Source organism: Chiloscyllium punctatum, chromosome 8 (assembly GCF_047496795.1).
Source record: "Chiloscyllium punctatum isolate Juve2018m chromosome 8, sChiPun1.3, whole genome shotgun sequence".
In the NCBI taxonomy this organism is placed as follows: Eukaryota; Metazoa; Chordata; class Chondrichthyes; order Orectolobiformes; family Hemiscylliidae; genus Chiloscyllium; species Chiloscyllium punctatum.
In genome coordinates, this window is record NC_092746.1 from 88877859 (window position 1) to 88899387 (window position 21529).

Below are 21529 nucleotides of genomic sequence, written 5' to 3' on the forward strand. Positions count from 1 at the left end.
CGATTCTCCTGCTCCTTTGATGCTGCCTGACCTGCTGCGTTTTTCCAGTAACACATTTTTAAGCTCTGATCTCCAGCATTTGCAGTCTTCAGTTTCTCCTACCCTCTGAGAGAGGAAATTCCTCCTCATCTCTGTCTGAAATGGGTGACCAACAATTCCGAGATTATGCCCTCTGGTTTTAGACTCTCCCGCAATAGGAAACAACCTTTCTGCATCCATCATGTCAAATCTTGGAAGAATTTTATATATTTCAATAAGGTTACCTCTCTTCTGTAGCTTTTCACTGTACTGCTGTATTCCAGTACTGAAACACACGTGACAATTAAACTTAATTCTAAATCTAATTCGAAAATAATTGGTTAATTATTAATCTAAATTACGGAACTTTCGGCTGAACAGAAGGGAAGATGCACAACAGGATCGTCTCTAGAGCAACCGATGGAAAGCAATCGACAATAGTGGTATCAAAATAAATGAACCAAGCAGTTCCGAACAGTTCTTATTGTGTATTTCATTCCAGCAGCTTAGTGAAGCAGCAGCATCCAGCTCATCTGTAAAAAGTTGCCTTTTTTCCCCTCTTAAACACTGAACTTTACTGAGGTGAAAGTTTATGGAATCAGGTTTTGTTTTACCATTGTATCTCTCAGCATGACTCAGTGCAGGACAAATTGCGTCGAGAAACCTCTCCGCCGGGCTTTTCGTAAACTTGGAATCCTCGTGAGTAAATATTCCTGGTGCTTCCTCACGATTCCTCTGATACTTTCTGCTGCTCTGGGTTCGGGTTTTTCTTCTTTACGGACACATGAAAGCAATGACATAGAAGAGCAATTTACGCCCATATATGGACCAGCGAAATCTGAGAGAGAGTTCATTAAAAACCACTTTCCAACCAATGATTCTGAATTCTTCTCCGGTCAGAGACTTTACACAGAGGGGGTGTTTGCTTCTTTCATTGCTGTATCGAAAGATGACAATATCTTGACAGCTGCTGCATTTCAAGAGATTCTGTCACTTGATGCTGATGTAAAGCAGCTCAGCATCAACAATAGTCAAGGTGTCACGTACAACTATTCTTCTCTTTGTACACGGATGGCAAACTCGTGCTTTGGAAATGAAATTTTAAATATTATAAATCACAGCCTAGCAACCAAGAAGAGGATTTCTTACCCTACGATGAATAAGACTTTTATGGGTTTGGCTGTTGGAGGTGTTGACCAAGATCAAAATTATATTAATAAAGCCAAAGCTATTAAACTAGATTATTATTTACAAGAAGATAATGATGACATGAAAACCCTCAGTTTGCTGTGGCTGAAGAATTTCCTTCAGGTTTTTCCGAACAAACTGAAAAATCAGAATAATATTATGGTGAGTTTTTAATGTGTTTTAATATTTCTGGAAGTCTGTTCCATGAGGTACAATGGAAAAGGTTGCTTGACAATGGCTAATAAGGGAAATTGAGGACTGTATTAAATCCAAGGATAAGGCACAAAAATTGGCCAAAAAAACCCAGCAGATCAGAGGATTGGGAACAGTATCGATTTCAGCTAAAAAGGGCAAAAGAGGGAATATGTGAGTAAGTTTGCAGGGAACCTGCAATTTGATTGTAAAAGCTTCTATCGATATGTAACATGAGAGAGATTGTAGATCTCTTGCAATCAGACACACTATAATGAAGTTATAATGAGAACAAAGAGATGACAGACAAATTAATATATATGTAGTGCCTGTCTTCACTCAGGAGGATGCAAATAACTTTCCAAAAATATTGAGAATACAGGGCCTAGTGAGAGGGAGTAACTGAAGGAAATCACTATGAGTAAGGAAATGATGTTGCGAAGAGTGATTAGATTACAAGTCAATAAATTCCCAGGGCTTGACAATCTAAATCCTGGAGTACTGAAGGAAATGACCCTCGAAATAATGAATACAATTGCAGTAGACTTTGGAACAGTTCCTATGAATTTGCCAATGGCTAATTTAACCTCAATATTTAAAAAAAAGAATATAGAGAAAAGCAGGGAATTCTAGGCCAGTTAGCCTGACATCAATAGTGGGGAAAATGTTGGAATCCATTAAGATGGATTTTATAGCAGAGCATTTGAGAAACAATGATGAGATTGGGCAGAGTCAGGTTGGTATTTTAAAGGGGAAATTGTGCTTGATAAATCTGTGGCAAGTTTTCAAGGATATGAGGATATATTTGTAGGGTTGATGTATGGGAACCAGTGGATATAGTTTACTTGGAATTCCAGATGACTTTCAATATAATCTCAGGTAAGGGATAATAAAATTAAAATAGATTGGAAGCAGGAACCTGGCATAAATAGAGAATTGGTTGGCAGACAGGAAACAATGAAGAGGGAAAAACAAGTCAGTTTCCAAGTGACAGTCAGCGACCAGTAGTGTTCCACAGAAACTAGTGCTTGGACTCCAAGTATTCACGACATATATTCATGATTTAGATGAGATCAGATTTGCAGTTGACACAATGCTGGGTGGAGACATGAATATGAATTAGTTCTAATGTCTGCTGCATCCTTTTGCATATATTTTCTAATCCATCCTGTCACACAGTAATTATTGTTTATCCCTTCACTAACCTGCATCTCTGCTCTACCCTATTTCTTCTTGATATTTTTGAGCTTCATTCAATCGAACACTCTGCACCCTGACTGTTTAAAACCCTATCAGCAATCCTACTATGTGACTCATCAGAACACAGGTCCCAGCATTATTCAATAGAACAGCATTTACTTTCCCCAATGCTGGTGCCAATACCAATTAATTGAAACTCTTTCTTCCACACCAATCTTTCAGCAATGCTTTAACCACTCTAATCTTATTTAATACACGCCAATAATCCTAAGATTTGTGCTTCTTTTTCATTTAGTCTCCCAAGTAGCATGAAATCTCTGAGCCAAACTTCTTTCCTAGTCCTACCTACGTTGCTCATGCCAATATCAATCATAACAACTGAAGCCTTCCCCTTCCATTTCAAGTTCCTTCCTGATCCAAAAGAGTTGTCCTGAATGTGGCAGCAGATCCAGTACAATGTCCCGTACAATGTCCTGTACCACATTCTGCCCTTGCTGTAGAGAATTCTATCTATTCTCCTAACCACACTATGCAACACGAGTAAATTTTTCTTTCCTTTGCTGACTTGAATAGTGCTCTGAACTATTCTGACTGTGGTTTATTTACTCATTCTCCCTACAGCTTGTGCCCTTGTCCACCCTCCAAGCAAGAGCCATGTACCCATCAGAGAAAGGCACTGACTGAGGCTCCTCCAAAGCTAAATTATGGATCCGTATAGCCACCTTATCCACAGTGACACCTTACTGACCCTGACCATGCAGCAAATTTGATGTAATTAATCTAAGTGGTGTGACTGCCTCCCGCAACAGTGACTAGGTTTTCTCTCCCACTCCCTGATGTGTCACAGTGTCTGCAGTGTCTCAGTAGCTCTGAGTTGTTGTCCTTGAGCAGCTGATACAGATGTGGTCACCATGGATCACTCCAGCATCCACCAGCTCCCACACACCACAGCTGCTCAGGATGTTGTTTTATGAAAATAAATTGAGAGTATCTTTGATAATTGCTAACCTTTATTCCTGAATTACAGGTTTCCTATTTCACATCAATATCAAGACAAGAAGAATTTGAAGGGACTTCCAAGAAAATTATTCCTTTGTTCTCTGTCACATATTTTCTTTCAATATTCTTTTCTATCATATCTTGTATGAGGTAAAATCCATTTTTTCATAATTATTTATAACATGTTTTCATAGAATACATAATAGAAAAAAATCTGCTGTGTTTTACAAGATTGTCAAATTTATTTTCAGGTTGGACTGTGTGAGGAATAAAGTATGGGTCGCTGCTCTGGGAGTTATATCGGCTGGGTTAGCTGTACTGTCAGGATTTGGACTACTGTTATACTGTGGAATGAAATTTGCTATCAATACCGCCAATGCACCTTTTCTGATTCTAGGTCAGTAATATTTTGTTAAAATGTAATTATGATAAAATTATATATCCCTTTGGCATTGTACTTTTATGCATCTCTCCTTATTCCATTTCTCTTACTTCTCTGAATGTAAGTTTGCTTGCTGAGCTAAAAGGTTCATTTTCAGATGTTTCATCACCATACTAGGTAACATCATCAGTGAGCCTCCAGTGAAGTGCTGATGTTATGTTCCACTTTTTATTTATGTACTTAGGTTTCCTTGGGTTAGTGATGTCATTTCCGGTGTTGTTAGTGTCATTTCCTGTTCTTTTTCTCAGAGGGTTGTAGATGGGATCCAAATTGATGTGTTAGTTGATAGAGTTCTGGTTGGAATGCCATGCTTCTAGGAATTCTTGTGCGTGTCTCTGTTTGGCTTGTCCTAGGATGGATGTGTTGCCCCACTCAAAGTGGTGTCCTTCCTCATCTGTATGTGAGGATACTAGTGATAGTGAGTCATGTCTTTTTGTGGCTAGTTGATGTTCATGTATCCTGGTAACTAGTTTTCTGCTTGTTTGTCCAATGTAGTGTTTGTCACAGTTCTTGCAAGGTACTTTGTAAATGACATTAGTTTTGCTTGTTGGCTGTATAGGGTCTTAAGTTCATTAGCTGATGTTTTAGTGTGTTGTGGGTTTGTGAGCCACCATGATGCCAAGAGGTCTGAGTAGTCTGGCAGTCATTTCCGTGACATTTTTGATGCAGGGGAGAATGGCTAGGGTTTCTGGGAGCATTTTGTCTGCTTATTTGAGTTTGTTGCTGAGAAATTGATTGACTTTGTTCATTGGGTACTCGTTTTTTCTGAATACGCTGTATAGGTGATTTTTCTCTGCTCTTCATTTTTCCTCGGTGCTGCAGCATGTGGTGGCTCATTTGTTATAATGTTCTAATGCAGTTCTGTTTGAGAGTGTTGGGATGATTGCTTCTGTACTTCAGTATTTGGTCCATGTATGTTATTTTCCTGTAGATGCTGGTTTGAAGTTCCCCACTGACTTTTTGCTCTACTATGACATCTAGGAATGGCTGAGCTACAAATCTTCTCAAAAACTCGCTCTCTTACTGTTCCTTTCAAGCTCTCAATTTATGCTGCCCAATCTCAAATTTCTCATTGGCATGAAAATATCAGGGACTGTAACAAATGTCTCTTGAATCTTTTGAAAATAAATGATTTGAAAAAATAAATAGATGGCATCCAGTACCATCTTTGCCATTCAAGAAAATTTAACCGTGAGATAAACAGCCTGGTAGCTGGACTGAAAGAATTCCTTAAGCAAGTGGATTGCTGTGAACGATTCAACATTTTGTTGACATTGTATGTCATAGTGCAGCAATTTCTGTTACTTAGATTGGAGATGCTGGGACTGTTCTCCATGAGGAATTAAAAGTTGAGAACAGGTTTGATACAGGGTGCTCAAAATTATAAGACCATAAGATATAGATGTAGAAATAAGCCTTTCAGCCAATCACAGCAAAGCCACCTATGCATGGAACTGCAGGAGATGGGGGAGTACTGAACAAGTATTTTGCATCCATGTTTGCTGTGGAGAAGGATGTGGAAGATAGAGAACATGGGGAACTAAATAGTAACATTTTGAAAATTGTCCAAACTACAGAGGAAGAGGTGCTGGATGACTTAAAATACATAAAGGTGGATAAATTCCCAAGACCTGATCAGGGCTATAGGGAGAGGCTGAATGGGCTGGGTCTATTTTCTCTTGCTAATGGGTGACCTTACAGTGGTTTGTGGATAGGGTGAATACCAAGGTCTTTTCCCTGGGATGGGGGAATCCAAAACTAAAGCGCACAGGTTTAAGGTGAGAGGGGAAAGATTTAAAAAGGACCTACGAGGTAACTTTTTTTTATGCAGAGGGTGGTGTGGGTATGGAATGAGCTGCCTGAGGAAGTGATGGAGGCTGGTACAATTACAACATTTAAAAGGCATCTGGACGGGTATATGAATAGGAATGGTTCAGAGGGACATGGGCCAAATGCTGTCATATGGGTCTAGATTAATTTCGGGTATCTGGTCAGCATGGATGAGTTGCATATCTCTATGACACTATAAGTGTGCATCACTATACAATGAGGTGGAGATGCCAGTTTTGGAGTGGACAAGATCAGAAGTCACACACATACAATGAGAACATGGGTGGCCTCAATTCTATTTTTCTGTTTTATCCCCTTGATTCCCTTACACCTTAAACTGTGTCTATCTCAGCCTTGAATATACTTAATGACTCAGCCTCAAGAGCCCTCTGTGGGAAAGAATTGTACTATCCTTTGATAACAAAATTCCTCATTATTTCTGTTCTAACTGGGTGACCCCTTATTTTGGGATTATGCTCTTTGATCATTAAGGATTTACTTCACATCAATCCTGTCAAGTCCCCTAAGAATGTTGTATGTTTCAATAAAGTCACCTTTCATTCGTCTGAACTTCAATGAATATAGACACAACCTACTCAACCTCTCCTTGTAACAAAATCCCTCCATATCTCGTACAACCTAGTGAACCTTCTCTGCACTGCCTCTAATGCTGGCTATCCTTCTATAGGTAAGGGGGACCAAAATTATTCACAGCCTTCCAGCTGTGGTCTGACTAGCACTTTGTATAGGTTTAGCAGAACTATTTTATACTCCATTCACTTTGAAATGATGGTCAACATTCCATTTGCTTTCCCTATTACCTGCTGAAATTTTGTAATTCAAGGATGTACATGTATTTGGAAAGGCAAGGAATGATTCGGGATAGTCAACATGGCTTTGTGCATGGGAAATTATGTCTCACAAACTTGATTGAGTTTTTTGATGAAGTAACAAAGAAGATTGATGAGGGCAGCGCAGTAGATGTGATCTATATGGACTTCAGTAAGGTGTTCGACAAGGTTCCACATGGGAGACTGATTAGCAAGGTTAGATCTCATGGAATACAGGGAGAACTAGCCATTTAGATATAGAACTGGCTCAAAGGTAGAGACAGAGGGTGGTGGTGGAGGGTTGTTTTTCAGGCTGGAGGCCTGTGACCAGTGGAGTGCCACAAGGATTGGTGCTGGGCCCTCTACTTTTTGTCATTTACATAAATGATTTGGATGTGAGCATAAGAAGTACAGTTAGTAAGTTTGCAGATGACCCCAAAATTAGAGGTATAGTGGACAGTGAAGAGGGTTACCTCAGATTACAACAGGATCTGGACCAGATGGGCCAATGGGCTGACAAGTGGCAGATGGAGTTTAATTCAGATAAATGCGAGGTGCTGCATTTTGGGAAAGAAAATCTTAGCAGGACTTATACACTTAATGGTAAGGTCCTAGGGAGTGTTGCTGAACAAAGAGACCTTGGAGTGCAGGTTCATAGCTCCTTGAAAGTGGAGTCGCAGGTAGATAGGATAGTGAAGAAGGCATTTGGTATGCTTTCCTTTATTGGTCAGAGTATTGAGCACAGGAGTTGGGAGGTCATGTTGCGGCTGTACAGGACATAGGTTAGGCCACTGTTGGAATATTGCGTGCAATTCTGGTCTCCTTCCTATTGGAAAGATGTTGTGAAGCTTGAAAGGGTTCAGAAAAGATTTACAAGGATGTTGCCAGGGTTGGAGGATCTGAGCTACAGGGAGAGGCTGAATAGGCTGGGGCTGTTTTCCCTGGAGCGTCGGAGGCTGAGGGGTGACCTTATTAGAGGTTTACAAAATTATGAGGGGCATGGATAGGATAAATAGGCAAAGTCTTTTCCCTGGGGTTGGGGAGTCCAGAACTAGAGGGCATAGGTTTAGGGTGAGAGGGGAACGATATAAAAAAGACCTAAGGGGCAACGTTTTCAAGCAGAGTGTGGTACGTGTATGGAATGAGCTGCCAGAGGATGTGGTGGAGGCTGGTACAATTGCAACATTTAAGAAGCATTTGGATGGGTATATGAATAGGAAGGGTTTGGAGGGATATGGGCCGGGTGCTGGCAGGTGGGACTAAATTGGGTTGGAATATGTGGTCGGCATGGATGGGTTGGACCGAAGTGTCTGTTTCCATGCTGGTAATCTCTATGACAAGGGTACCCAATACTCTCCGTTTTATGGCTTTCTGCTGTTTTTTGCCATTTTTCAATATTTAGCTCCTCTACTATTCCTGCCAGGGTACACAACCTCACATTTTCCCACAATAATCACGATCTGCCAAGTTTTATTGCATACTCATTTAACCTGTCTATATTCTTGTACAGACCCTTGATGTCATTGTCACCACTTGCATTCCAACCCACCTTTCTGCTATCATTAACTTTCCTCTCTAAGTCATTACTGGATTTTGCAAACAATGTTTCAGTATATTCCTACAGAAAGAAAAGTTCTGAAGGAAGGACCCACCATCAGTGTTTACAAATTTAGGGAAAGTATCAAACTGAAGAAAAAGATATATAACTACAAAGATGTGTGGCAGGTCAGATGAATGGTCAGAATGTAAAAAATGACAGAAAATGTCTACAAGGCTCATTAGGTGGAAGAAATTATAGTACAACAGGAAGTTAGTTAAAAATATTAAAACAGATTGCTAGAGTATTTATAGGTATTCTAAAAGGAAAAGTAAATAAAGTCACCATTTGTCCTCCAGAAAGTGAGAAAGATGAGTCATAAAACTACAAGACCATAAGATATAGGAACAGAATTAGGCCTTTCAGCTCATTGAGACTGCTCTGCACTTCGAACATGACTGATATGTTTCTCAATCCCATTCTCCTGCCTTCTCCTGTAACCCTTGATCCCCTTACTAATCAAAAATAAATCGACCTCTGTCTTAAATACATTCAACGAGTAGGCCTCCACAGTCCTCTGCAGCAATGATTCCACAGATCCACAACATTCTGGCTGAAGCAATTCCTTCTCATGTCAGTTCTCAAGGGTCGTCCCTTCACTCTGTGCCCTTGGATCCTAATCTCTGCTATTAGTGAAAACATCTTCTGTACACCCACTCTATCCAGGCCTCTCAGCTTTCTGTAATTTTCAATCAGACCCACACACATCCTCTAAACTCCATGTAGTACAGACCTAGAGTTCTCAAATGTGCCTCGTGTGACAAGCCTTTCATCCCAGGATCATTCTTGTGAACTTCCTCGGGATCCATCAAATACCAGAACATCCTTCATTAGATATGGGGCTAAAATGTATTCGTAATATTCCATATGTGGTCTGACCAGAGCCTTATACAGTCTCAGAATTAAATCTCTGCTCTTGTATTCTAGTTTATTTGAAATGAATGTTCACGTTTCCTAACACCCAACTGAAATTGTATATTAACCTTAAGAGAATTCTGAAGTGGGAAGTCCATGTCCCTTTATGCTTGAGATTTCAGAAGCCTTTTACCATTTAGAAAAAAGTCTATGCCTCTACTTTGCCGACCAAAATGCATAAACTCACACTTTGCCAAATTGCTTTCCATCTGCCACTTCTTTACCCACTTACTAAGCATGTTCAAGTCTTTCTACAGCCTCTTTGCTTCCTCAACATTACCTGTCCCTCCACCTATCTTGCTGTCATCTGCAAACTTCGCAACAATGCCCTCAGTTACCTCCACCAGATCATTTATGTATAACGTGAATAGTTGTGGTCCCAACACTGACTGCTGTTGAACTCACCTAATCACCAGCTGCCATCCTGAAAAAGACCCCTTTATCTTTACCCTCTGCATTCTGCCCATCAACCAATCCTTTATCCATGCCAGTGTCTTGCCCCTAACAACATCGGCCCTTACCTTATTTAGCATCCTCCTGTGCAGCACCTTGTCAGAGGCCTTCTGGAAATCCAAATATATCATTGTGTTTCCTTTGTCAAATTTGCTCGTTACCTCCTGAAAATTATAAAGATTTGTCAGGCATGACCTCCCCTTGAAGAAGCTGTGCTGACTCCACCATAGTTTACCATGTACTTCCAAGTACTCAGCAATCTCATTCTTAATAGTAGTATCTAAAATCCTAATGAAAACCAAGTTCAGGCTAACCCAGCCTACAGTTTCCTGTCTTTTGCTCCCTTCCCTCTTAAATGGGTGTGTTACATTAGCCATTCTCCAGTCTTTTGGGAGTCTCCCTGACTCCACTCATTACTGCAAGATCACCACCAATGCCTCCACAATCTCCACAGCTATCTCCTTCAGAACCCTGGGGTGTAGTCCATCCAGTTGAGGTGATTTATCCATGTTCAGACCTTTCAACTTTCCAAGCACATTCTCTTTAGCGATGGCCAGTACATTCACCTCTGACTCTCTCAAAATTCTGGAATATTGCTGGAGTCTTCCACTGTGAAATCTGAGGTAAAGTACTTATTCAGTTCCTCTGCCATTTTTTTGTTTTCCATTTTTACTTCTACAGCCTAATTTTTCTGCTCTCCAATATCCACTCTTACCTATTTCTTAGCCTTTTAATATGTAAAAAAAACTCTTGCAATTTTTTTAATATCACTGGCTAGAATACTCTCTTATTTCATTTTCTCCCTGACCCCCATTGCTTTTTTAATTATTGCCTGCTGGTTTTTAAAGGCTTCCCAATCCTCTTGCCTCCCAATACTCTTTGCCACATTGTCAATAGTCAAAAATAAAGAAATGGTGAATGAAATGAATATCTATTTTGCTTCTGTCTTCACTACAGCGGAAACAAAAAATAACACTCTATAATAGCTATACACCAGTAGGTGGAAGGGAGTGAGGAACTCAATAGAATACAATCACAAGTGAAGTGGTACAGAGCAAACTGATGGAGCTGTGTGTTGACAGATCTCTGGGTCCTAACAGACTTCTTCATAGTGTCTTAAAAGATGTGATAATGAGGTGGTATTCATGTGGTGTTCTTCACTTCCCAAAATTCCCTAAATTCAGCAAAAGTTTCCATTGGATTGGAAAGCAGCAAATACGAAGAGACGGAGGCAGAAAAAAGGAAACAGTTTCCTTATAGGAACTTTAAACCAGCTTGATAATTGTCATGGGGAATTCATTAGAATCAATCAATAAAGAGATTTTTGCAGTGCATTTAGAAAAATTTAAATCAGCATGGTTTTGTGAAGGAGGTGTCATGTTTAACAAATAATTGGAGTTTTTTTGAAGGAGTCAATATGCTTTAAGTAAAAAGAAGTCTGTAGATGGCACTTTGACAAGGTGCCACATCAAATGTTATTTCAGAAAATAAAAGCTGATGGTGTAGGGAGTAACCCATTAGCGTGGATAGAAGATTGTCTAGCTGGGAGATGGATAAATGTATTAATGGTTCTTTGTGTGATTGGTAGGGTATGATGAATTGAATCCTGCGAAGGTCTGTGCTGATGGTTTAACTTTTTACAATTTACATCAATGACTTTGCTGAAGGGAGTGAAGGAATGGTAGCTAAATTTCCAATATCAAGTGGGGTTCGAGAATATGTTGTGAGAAGATAGAAGGAAGTTACAGATCGATGCAGGTGGCTGTGTGATTGAGCCAAATTCTGGCAGTTTTTTTATTCACTCAAGGGACGATGCCATCACCAACTGGGTTAGCATTTATTGCCCATTCCTAATTTGCTGAGAGGGCAGTTAAGATCCAAATGCATTGCCGTGAGTCTGGAATCACATGTAGGCCCAATCAGACAAGGATGGCAGTTTCCTTCCCTAAAGGACACTAGTGAACTAGATGGGTTTTTTCAGACAATTGATGATGGATTCATGGTCATCATTAAATGGATTCATGGTTATCACTAGTCTTTTAATTCCGGATTTACTTTGAATTCAAATTGCATCCTCTGCTGTGGTTGAATTCAAATCCCCAGAACATTACCTGGGTCCCTGGATTAACAGTGCAGTGATTACACCACGAGGCCATGCCTCTCCCTTTTGATGAAGCATAATGTGGAAAAATGTGAAGTTGTTTCCTTTAGCAGAAACAGTGAAAACGCAAGGTAGTACTTAAACAGAGAATTTGAGTTTTGGAGGAATTAAGATGTTCTGTACATGAGTGACCAAAAGTTAACTTGTTGGTCCAGCACTTAGTTCAAAGGGCTAATATGATGCTACCATTTATTATGAGAGGAACTGAACATTAAAGTAAGACTCTTATGACTCAGTTATATAGGGCATTGATGTCAACCCATCTCAAATACAATTTTAGTCTCCATATTTAAGGAAGGATATAAATGCATTGCATGTATTTTACTTGAGGTTTACTAGATTGATACCTGGAATAAATGTATTGTCCAGGCCCTGGACAATCTGAGCCTGTTTCCACTGGAGTTTAGATGAGTGATGTGTGACTTGGAAGCACTTTCAAATTTGTAACTATTATTGGCTTGTAAAATCCATTTAAAGCACTCCTATTTCATGATCAAAGTGTCTAAACGGATCGTGTGACTGTCAAGAGTTAAGGGAAAGGTCAAGGCAAAGGTGCTCCAACAACAATCAAGAAGTTCAACCCAATCCAAACCACTTGGTGAGCACTACATCCACCACTTTCAACATTCACTCCCTTCATCACCAATGCACGGTGGCAGCAGTGTGTACCATTTACAAAATGCACTGCAGTAACTCAGTAAGGCTCCTCTGACAACACCTTCCAAAACCACAACCTCCAGCACCAAGAAGGACAAGGGTGGCAAGTGGGATCACTGTTACCTCTGAGTTCCCCTCCAAGTTACACACCATCCTGAATTGGAAATATGTATTAGTTCATTCGCTGTTACTGGGCAAAAATCCTACAACTCCCTCTCTAACAGAACTTGGATGTCCCTGCAAGGGACAAGAACACAGCTCACTGAAACCTTATCAGGGCAGTTAGAAATGGACAATAAATTGTCGTTGAGCCTGCAATGCCTACAAGCCATGAACAAATGTGCATAAGTCCATTTTCAATTCATTTGCGAAGTCCCCTTATAATGTGAAGTCCGGAGCTATAGCTTACCTAGCTTATGTCTGAATCCAGCATTGCTAGAATACACTGCCTGTTAGTGTGATTCGAAAGCAGATTCAAAAGGTTGGAGTGGTGAGACACTCTTGTGACACTCCAGAATACACATAACAGGCCAAATGGTCGTCTTCTATTCTGTAGCTATTCCATTATTCGATTCTGTAGTCCTGTGTTCCTAGTGTAAAAGGTAAATGTAAAGTCACCATAGTCTTATCAGACCATAGAGCTGCTCTGTCATTAGACAGAGATGATTGGTGGTGGTTTAAACTGAGGGTGACCATGCCTCAAGCGAGGGAGAGGTGGAGAAGGAAAATCCTTCATAGTAATCTCAGCTGATGTGGGAATGAAATCCACACTGTTGGAATCACTCTGCATAAGAGACATGTTATCTGGCCAACTGAGTTAACCAACCCCCTTCCTGATGTAAACATCTAGATCTGTCAGAATTGTTTAAAGGAATCAAAGTCTTGATACTAATTGTTGAAGCTCCAGTCTGAATGAAGTACACTGTACTATGTGCCTGCTCTATATTGCACAGCTATCAAAATTGAGCGCATGTTTATTTGATTTTAACAGTACATAATTATAACTGTGCATGGGACAGTCTATAATTATAATGCATATTATGTCTGTATTTAGTGGAAATGTTGCAGGTTAGTCCTATGAACAGGTAGCAAATATAAACACAACAGAAACATTGGCATAGCGTCTATATTTACTTCCATTGGTTTGGCTTTTAATTTCTTCTCAATCTTTGGAACTTCATTTAAACATTTAAAGATAGATATTTAGCAATAAGTATTGATTTCTCATCATACACCATTTAGATGAGATTGTTAAATTTTAACCACTTATGCTTGAAGTCATTGATTGGTAATTACTGGTGCACTAATTCACCTCTTTTTTTTTAGGGATTGGTGTAGATGATATGTTTGTCATGCTGGCCAGTTGGCAAAAGACCAAGGTCACAGATAAGATTGAAGATCGCCTTGCTGATACATATGCTGAAGCAGCCATCTCTATTACAATCACCACTCTGACTGATGTTTTGGCCTTTTATATTGGCATTATGACACCTTTTCGATCTGTGCAGTCATTCTGTGTTTACACAGGCACAACTGTTCTGTTTTGCTTCATTTATAACATTACATTTTTTGGAGCTGTTCTTTCATTAAACGGGAGAAGGGAAGCCAGTAACAGGCATTGGCTGACATTCAGAAAAGTCAAAAGTGATCAGGAACCAGAAGAATCTAAATGCTATTCAATGTGTTGTGTTGGTGGAGCTTATAATAGTGAGACTGGTGCAGAACTAGAACATCCAGTTTATTTCTTCTTTAAGAAATATTATGGTCCATGGTTCACAAACATTTGGACCAAGGCACTTGTGGTTGTCCTGTACATTGGTTATTTGGCTGTCAGTATTTATGGTTGTATAAATATCAAAGAGGGAATTGATCTCAGAAATCTGGCCTTTGATGGTTCTTATGTGATTAAATTCTATGACGATCAAAGTGCTTTTTTCTCAAAATATGGACCACGCGTTATGGTTGCTGTCACTGAACCTGTGGAATATTGGAATTCCACCGTTCAGGATGAAATTGAAACCTGCATGGGCAGATTGGAAAACAACTCGTATGTAGATCCTGAATTGTCAGAATCCTGGCTTCGTGTGTACATTGCCATATCTAATCAGATGTTAATAGACATTCAGGAAAAAAATGCATTCTTGGAAAATTTATCTACATTGTTTCACGTTGTTCCTGCATTTAAACAAGACTTAACTTCAGAAAGAATTAATGCTTCTCGCTTTTTCATTCAGACAATTAATGTCAATACTCCAGTCGCTGAGAAAAACATGCTAATTGAATTAAGAAAGCTGGCACAGGAATGTCAAATCCCTTTGCTGGTGTATCATCCTGCATTTATCTATTTTGATCAATATCTTGTTATTGTATCCAACACAATACAGAATGTAGTTGTTGCTGCTGCTGCAATGCTGATCATTGCGCTATTGTTAATACCTAATCCAATCTGCTCTATATGGGTAACATTTTCTACTGCATCAGTTTTAGTGGCTGTGGCTGGTTTTATGACGTTTTGGGGTGTCAATTTAGATTCGATATCAATGATTAATCTGGTCATTTGTATTGGTTTTTCTGTGGACTTTTCAGCTCACATTTCATATGCATTTGTGTCTAGTGACAAAGAAACTGCAAATGAACGAAGTATTGATGCATTATACAGCCTTGGATATCCCATCATCCAAGGGGCCCTTTCGACCATACTGGGTGTAGTTGTACTGGCTGCTGCAGCAAGTTACATATTTAGGACATTTTTTAAAATCATGTTTCTTGTCATAACGTTTGGAGCTGTTCATGGCCTTATATTTTTGCCTGTATTTCTAACATTTAGTGCAAGCTGCAGAAAGTCAAACAGTGCAAAATCAGATAAGAGAACAAACCCGGCGGGAAACCCTGGCAATTCCAATGAGGCATTTGAACAAAAGATAAGTAATGATTTAAATTCATCTAAAGGCATTTCAAGAGGACAGGATCCTGATTGTCCTTGTCTCCCTGTTTCAAATGCCTCCAATAGCTTTCCCCTTCCCAAGCATCTTCCCTTGCAACAATGTGACATGTAATATCTGCCCTTTCCTCTCTCTGTCATCATTTCCTCATGCCCTAAACATTCCTGCTTTGAATATATCTTCCAAGTGGAAAACAACTCATATGTACATCCTGAATTGTCAGGATCCTAGTCTCACGAGTACATTGCCACATCTACAATGAAGTTAATAGACATTCAGGAAAAAAAATGCATTCTTGGTGAATTTATCTACATTGTTTCACATTGTTCCTTCATTTAAATAAGACATTGGTTTTTCAGAAAGTAAGCAAAAAATTGATGCTTCTCGCTTTTTCATTCAGACCATTAATGTCAATACTCCAGTCGCTGAGAAAAACATGCTGATTGAATTAAGAAAGCTGGCACAGGAATGTCAAATCCCTTTGTTGATGCATCATCCTGCATTTATTTATTTTGATCAATAACTTGTTATCGTATCCAACAGAGTACAGAATGTAGTTGTACGGATTCATTAGAAAATAATAGTGTAATGAAGTAGCTAAACTAACAGAAATTGAACTTTGTATGAAAACATTAATATTTGCCCATCATCACCATAATACATGTGATGAAATTATTGGTTAACACAGGAAACCAACAAGTGTTGAGCCTGCAGGCTTATTATGTACCAGGATGTTGTAGAATTCCAACAAGGTATAAATTTCCTACATTACACTTTCAGCAGAATGCCATGCATGGATGAGAGATTTGTCTGAGATCTGTGTGACTGTTTTCTTGCTGGAGTAGTGAAACTAGCACACACCTTGAGTGCACATCGTTTAATGTTGCATCAGAATGATGCAATTTCTGAAAAACAGCATTTGTTGTTTATTTTAATTATTTTAGAGCAAACTTTTTTCAAAGAAGACATTTCAATTATTCATAATTTCCATCAGATCATATATTCATTGTAATTTGCTTACAATTACAATACTATGACAGCCCAGGCAGTATAATGGAATACTGTGGCGAGAGTGCTGTAAGCTGAGGGGGTGACTTGATAGAAATATAAAAAATTATAAGAGGCATAAATATAATGGATAATCAGAGTCATTTTTTTCCCAAGGTAGAAACGTCAAGTACTAGGGGGCTTAGGCTTAAGATGAGAGGTAGGAAATTTAAAGGAGATGTGGGAGACATGATTTTTACACAGAGGGAGGTAAGTGCTTGGAACATGTTGCCGGGGAGGTGGTAGACGGTGATATGATACCAATGTTTAAGAGGCATTTTTGCAGAAACATGAACAGGCAGGCAGTAGAGGGACATGGCCATGTGCAGGTGGGTGGATTAGTTTAGAATGACTTCATGGTTGATGCAGACACAGTGGGCAGAAGGGTTTTTTGATGTTCTGTACTGTTCTATGTTCTAAGTGCTCACAATTACCCATTTTTTGAAGAAATAAATTATGTAGTGAACAGATAATATGGACAAAGTCCCTCGTAAGAGTCTGTTAACTAAAGTTGAACTCCTAGGAATGAGGGCCAATTATTGAGCAGCCAGATACAGTGCACTGAAATTTGGGGCATGAACTCAAATTGGCTGAATATAAAGAGTAATGTTCCACAAATATCTGTGTTGGCTGGGACCCTGATTATTTGTTGTTTTCATGAATGATTTAAATGATGGGATACAGAACCATATATTCAAATTAGCAGAGGACAATTTTTTATAAGAATGGATGGATTTCAAAGTAAGCTATCATGAAATCATCCACTTTGGAGCAAAAGATATATCATAATACTTACTGAGTTAGGAAAAGATAAAGCAGTGGAGGTCCAAGACACTTGGAGGTTCTTGTAAATAAATTATTAAAATGTCACAGACAGGTACAATAATAATCACCAAGGCTAATGAAATGCTGATGTTTGTATTCAAAGGATTAGAATGCAAAGATTTAGAAGTCATACTACAGGCCTATAAATCCTGGAGTACTGTGAGCAGTCCTGGGCACAACATCTTCTGAAGGATAAAAATAATGTCAGAGGGAAATCTTTTATATTGACATCTGAATTACTGCTGAATTGGAATCACTTTACCATGCAACATAATTGTAAAATAATTGTATAATTAAAATCTTTGAATTGTATATCATTAGACAACAAATAAAAGTATATTGCAGCATTGGAGTGATGTGTTTTGTTTTTTGGTAAAGTTTGTAATTTAAAACGTCACACTATAAAAATGTAAAACTCAGAAGTACATACTCAAGGAGTTGAATGACTATTTTAATCATATATTAAATTATTCAGTGCAGTCTATCACTTGGTATTTTAGAGTAGATTACTTACAGTGTGGAAACAGGCCCTTCAGGCCAACAAATTCACACCGACCCGCCGAAGCGCAACCCACCCAGACCCATTCTCCTACATTTACCCCTTCACCTAACACTATTGGCAATTTAGCATGGCCAATTCACCTAACTTGCACATTTTTGGACTGTGGGAGGAAACTCAGGCAGACACTGGGAGAATGTGCAAACTCCACACAGTCAGTCACCTGAGGCAGGAATTGAACCGGGTCCCTGGTACTATGAGGCAGCAGTGCTAACCACTATGCCGCTGTGCCGCCCATCAGGCTATAAGCGCTTATCTACCATTATGTTTTTTGAGACACACATTGATAGCTTTTGCTCAGAGAAAATGCCTCTAAATTGAGATTATAATTCACCAGAATGGTAGCCTTCCACCCAGTTGGAAGAGGGTGTTCAACCATACTTCAGGAGAAGCCCAACCCTCCTGAACTACATTGAGCATTTTGCTACCAGGTAAAACTGGGGAATTAGCATTGATATCAAGCAACATCAATCTGACATTTTCTGGATGATGGCTTTCCCATTTCCTCATTGGAAAGGTGAATGGAAACTCACCCACATTACAGATCTAAGAGAAAGTGAGGACTGCAGATGCTGTGAGTCAGAGTCGAAAAGTGTGGCACTAGAAAAGCACAGCAGGTCAGGCAGCATCCAAGAGGTAGGAAAGACAACATTTCAGGCATAAGCCCTTCATCAGGAGTTCACCACATTCCTGATGAAGGGCTTATGCTCAAAACATTGTTTCTGCCACTCCTCGGATGCTGCCTGACCTGCTGTGCCTTTCCAGCACCACAGTTTTTGACCGCAATACAGATCTAGTCCTGTTAGAATTTTACAAGTTTCTATGAGATACCCCTCACTCTTCTAAACACTAGCGAATATAGTTCTAAACAATCCAATCATTCATCATTTGTTATTCATGCTGTCCCAGGGATCAGTCTGCTAAACTTTGTGGCACTCCTTCCATAGCCAAAGCATCTTTTCTCAGATAAGGAGATCAAAACTGCACATTGTGTACTCCAGTACACCAAGGACTTGGACAATTTGAGCAAGACATCCCTTCTCCTGTACTTGAATCCTCTCACTGTGAAGGTCAACATTCCATTTGCCACCTTCACCTCCTATACCTGCATACTTACTTTCAGCGGCCAGTGTGCAAAGATACTCAGGTCTTCTTGTAACTCCCCTATGCCATACTATTATCATTCATGCTACCAAAGTGGATATCCTCACACTTGTCTACATTAGGCTTTATCTGCCATGTATTTTCCGACTCACAAAACTTGTCCAAATCACACTGAAGAATCTCTGCATCTCCCTCACAACTCACTTGGAGTTGTGTCATCTGTAAATTTGGAGATATTACCTTTGGTGCCCTCATCTTAATCATGAACAGATAATGTGAAAAGCTGGAGTGCAAGCACTGATCCCTATGACATACCCAACTGATCAGTGGCTGCCATTCAGAAAGTGACCTATTTCTTGCTGCTTTTTGTTTCCTGTCTGCCAGTCAGCTCTCTGTATTAGTCATAGATTAAAAATAAGTGGTCCACCCATTTCAGACAGTGAAGAAGAAATATTTTTGTCTCTCAGAGGATGTAAGTCTTTTGAATTTCCTTCCTCAAAAGGCAATGCATTCTGAATGTTTAAATGCTTTTTTTAAGGCAGAGTTAGATAAATTTGAGTTATGTTGAACAGTCATGAGACTCGAAACATTAACCCCGCTGTTCTCTCTACAGATGCTGCCAGGCCTGCTGAGTTTCTCTAGCACTTTCTGTTTTTGTTTCAGATTTTATTATCAATAGTTTCTTGATTACCAAGGTGCAGGGAGGTGGATTATCTAAGTAAATTTAAGATTAGGACCACATCACCCATGATCTTATTGAATGGTGGAGCGAGTTTAAAGGGCCGAGCAGTCGACTCTTGGTCCTTGTTTTGATGTTTATGATTTTTCTTCACCTTCTTGCAGGTTTTCTTCAGGATGGTGTTCTAGCCGCGACAGCTTTAGCTGCTTTATCAAGGAGGATCTCTCCATAGTAAGGTGCGAATTGGGGATGATTGCTAATGATTACACATTTCTCCCCAAATATTGAAGAACTCCATGTCCAAATACAACAAGACTTAATAATATTCAGGGCTGAGCTGACCGGTGAGAAGTAACTTACAAGTGTCAGGCAATGATCATCTCTAGGGACAGAGAATCCAACCAACCAATCATCCTTGACATTCAATGGAATTACCATCACTGAACTACCCCTCCTTCCCAGACTATCAATGTACAGGGAATTATCATTGACCAGAAACAGAAGTGAAACTGCAATATACATATTGCTGCTATAAGAACAGGCCAGAGGCTGGGAACTCTGTTATGAGTAATGCACATCTCAGCTGCTCACAGCCTGTCCATTATCTACAAAGCACAGGTCAGGAGTGTGATAGAACATGTCCCAATTGCCTGAACCTGTGTAACTCCAACAACACTCAAGGGGCTCCACACCATCCAGGAGAAAGCAGCCATCTAACATCTTCAACATTCACTTCCTCCACCACTAATGCATAATGGCAAGTATGTGTGCACTATTTACGATAAGACCATAAAATATAGGAACAGAATTAGACTGTTGACTCATTGAGTCTGTTTTGCATTCAATCAAAAATGATATCTTTCTCAATTCATTCTCCTGCCTTTTCCCTGTGACCCTTGATCCCCTTACCAATCAAGAACCAATCTATCTGTTTTAAATACACTCAATGACTTGGCCTCCACAGCCTTCTGCAGCAGTGATTCCACAGAGTCACCACCCTCTGGCTGAAGAGATTCCTCCTTATTTCAGTACTACATGGTTATCCCTTAATTTTAAGGCCATGTCCATAAAGTCTTAGTCTCTCCTACTCGCAAAAACATCTTCTCCACATCATCTCGAAGAAAGCTTCTCAGTATCTTGTAAGTTTCAATCGGATGTCCCCTTATCCAATTCCCTCGCATCCTTCTAAATTCCACTGAAGAACACACACAGAATCCTCAACCACTCCTCATCTGACAAGCCCTTCATCCTTGGGATCATTCTTGTAAACCTCCTCTGGAATTCATTTAACACCAACACATCTTTCCTTTGATAAGGGGCCCAAGACCGCTCACAATATTTCAAATGCAGTCTCACCAGAATATTTTACAGCCTCAGTATCAAATCTCTGCTCTTGTATTTCACCTACTTGAAATGAATGCCAAAATTGTACTTAGCTTCCTAACCACCAACTTGACCTGTAAGTCAAGCTTAAGATAATCCTGAACTAGAACTCCTAAGACCATTTACACTAGGGAGTTATAGAGTCATAGAGTCATAGAGATATACAGCACTGAAACAGACCCTGCTGCCCAACTTGTCCATGCCGACCAGATATCCCAAACTAATCTAGTCCCACCTGCCAGCACCTGGCCCATATTCCTCCAAACCCTTCCCATTCATATACCCATCCAGATGCCTTTTAAATGTTACAAATATACCAACCTCCACCACTTTCTCTGGCAGCTCATTCCATACAAGTAGCACACTCTGCGTGAAAAAGTGGTCCTTTAGGTCTCTCTTATATCTTTCCCCTCTCACCCTAAACCTATGCCCTCTCGTTCTGGACTCCACCAGCCCAAGGAAAAGACTTTGTCTACTTATCCTATCCATGCCCCTCATGATTTATAAA

The 21529-nt window shown here is 39.7% G+C and overlaps 1 protein-coding gene across 1 annotated transcript; it reads left to right on the plus strand.

Annotated features, from left to right (window-relative positions):
* Positions 1-623: 623 nt before the first annotated feature.
* LOC140480732 (patched domain-containing protein 3-like) lies at positions 624-17558 on the plus strand. Its single transcript, XM_072576015.1, has 4 exons — positions 624-1368; positions 3626-3747; positions 3849-3994; positions 13809-17558. Exons 1-4 carry the CDS (start codon positions 649-651, stop codon positions 15536-15538), a joined length of 2718 nt encoding a protein of 905 aa, XP_072432116.1. The 5' UTR covers positions 624-648; the 3' UTR covers positions 15539-17558.
* The last annotated feature ends 3971 nt before the right edge of the window (positions 17559-21529 follow it).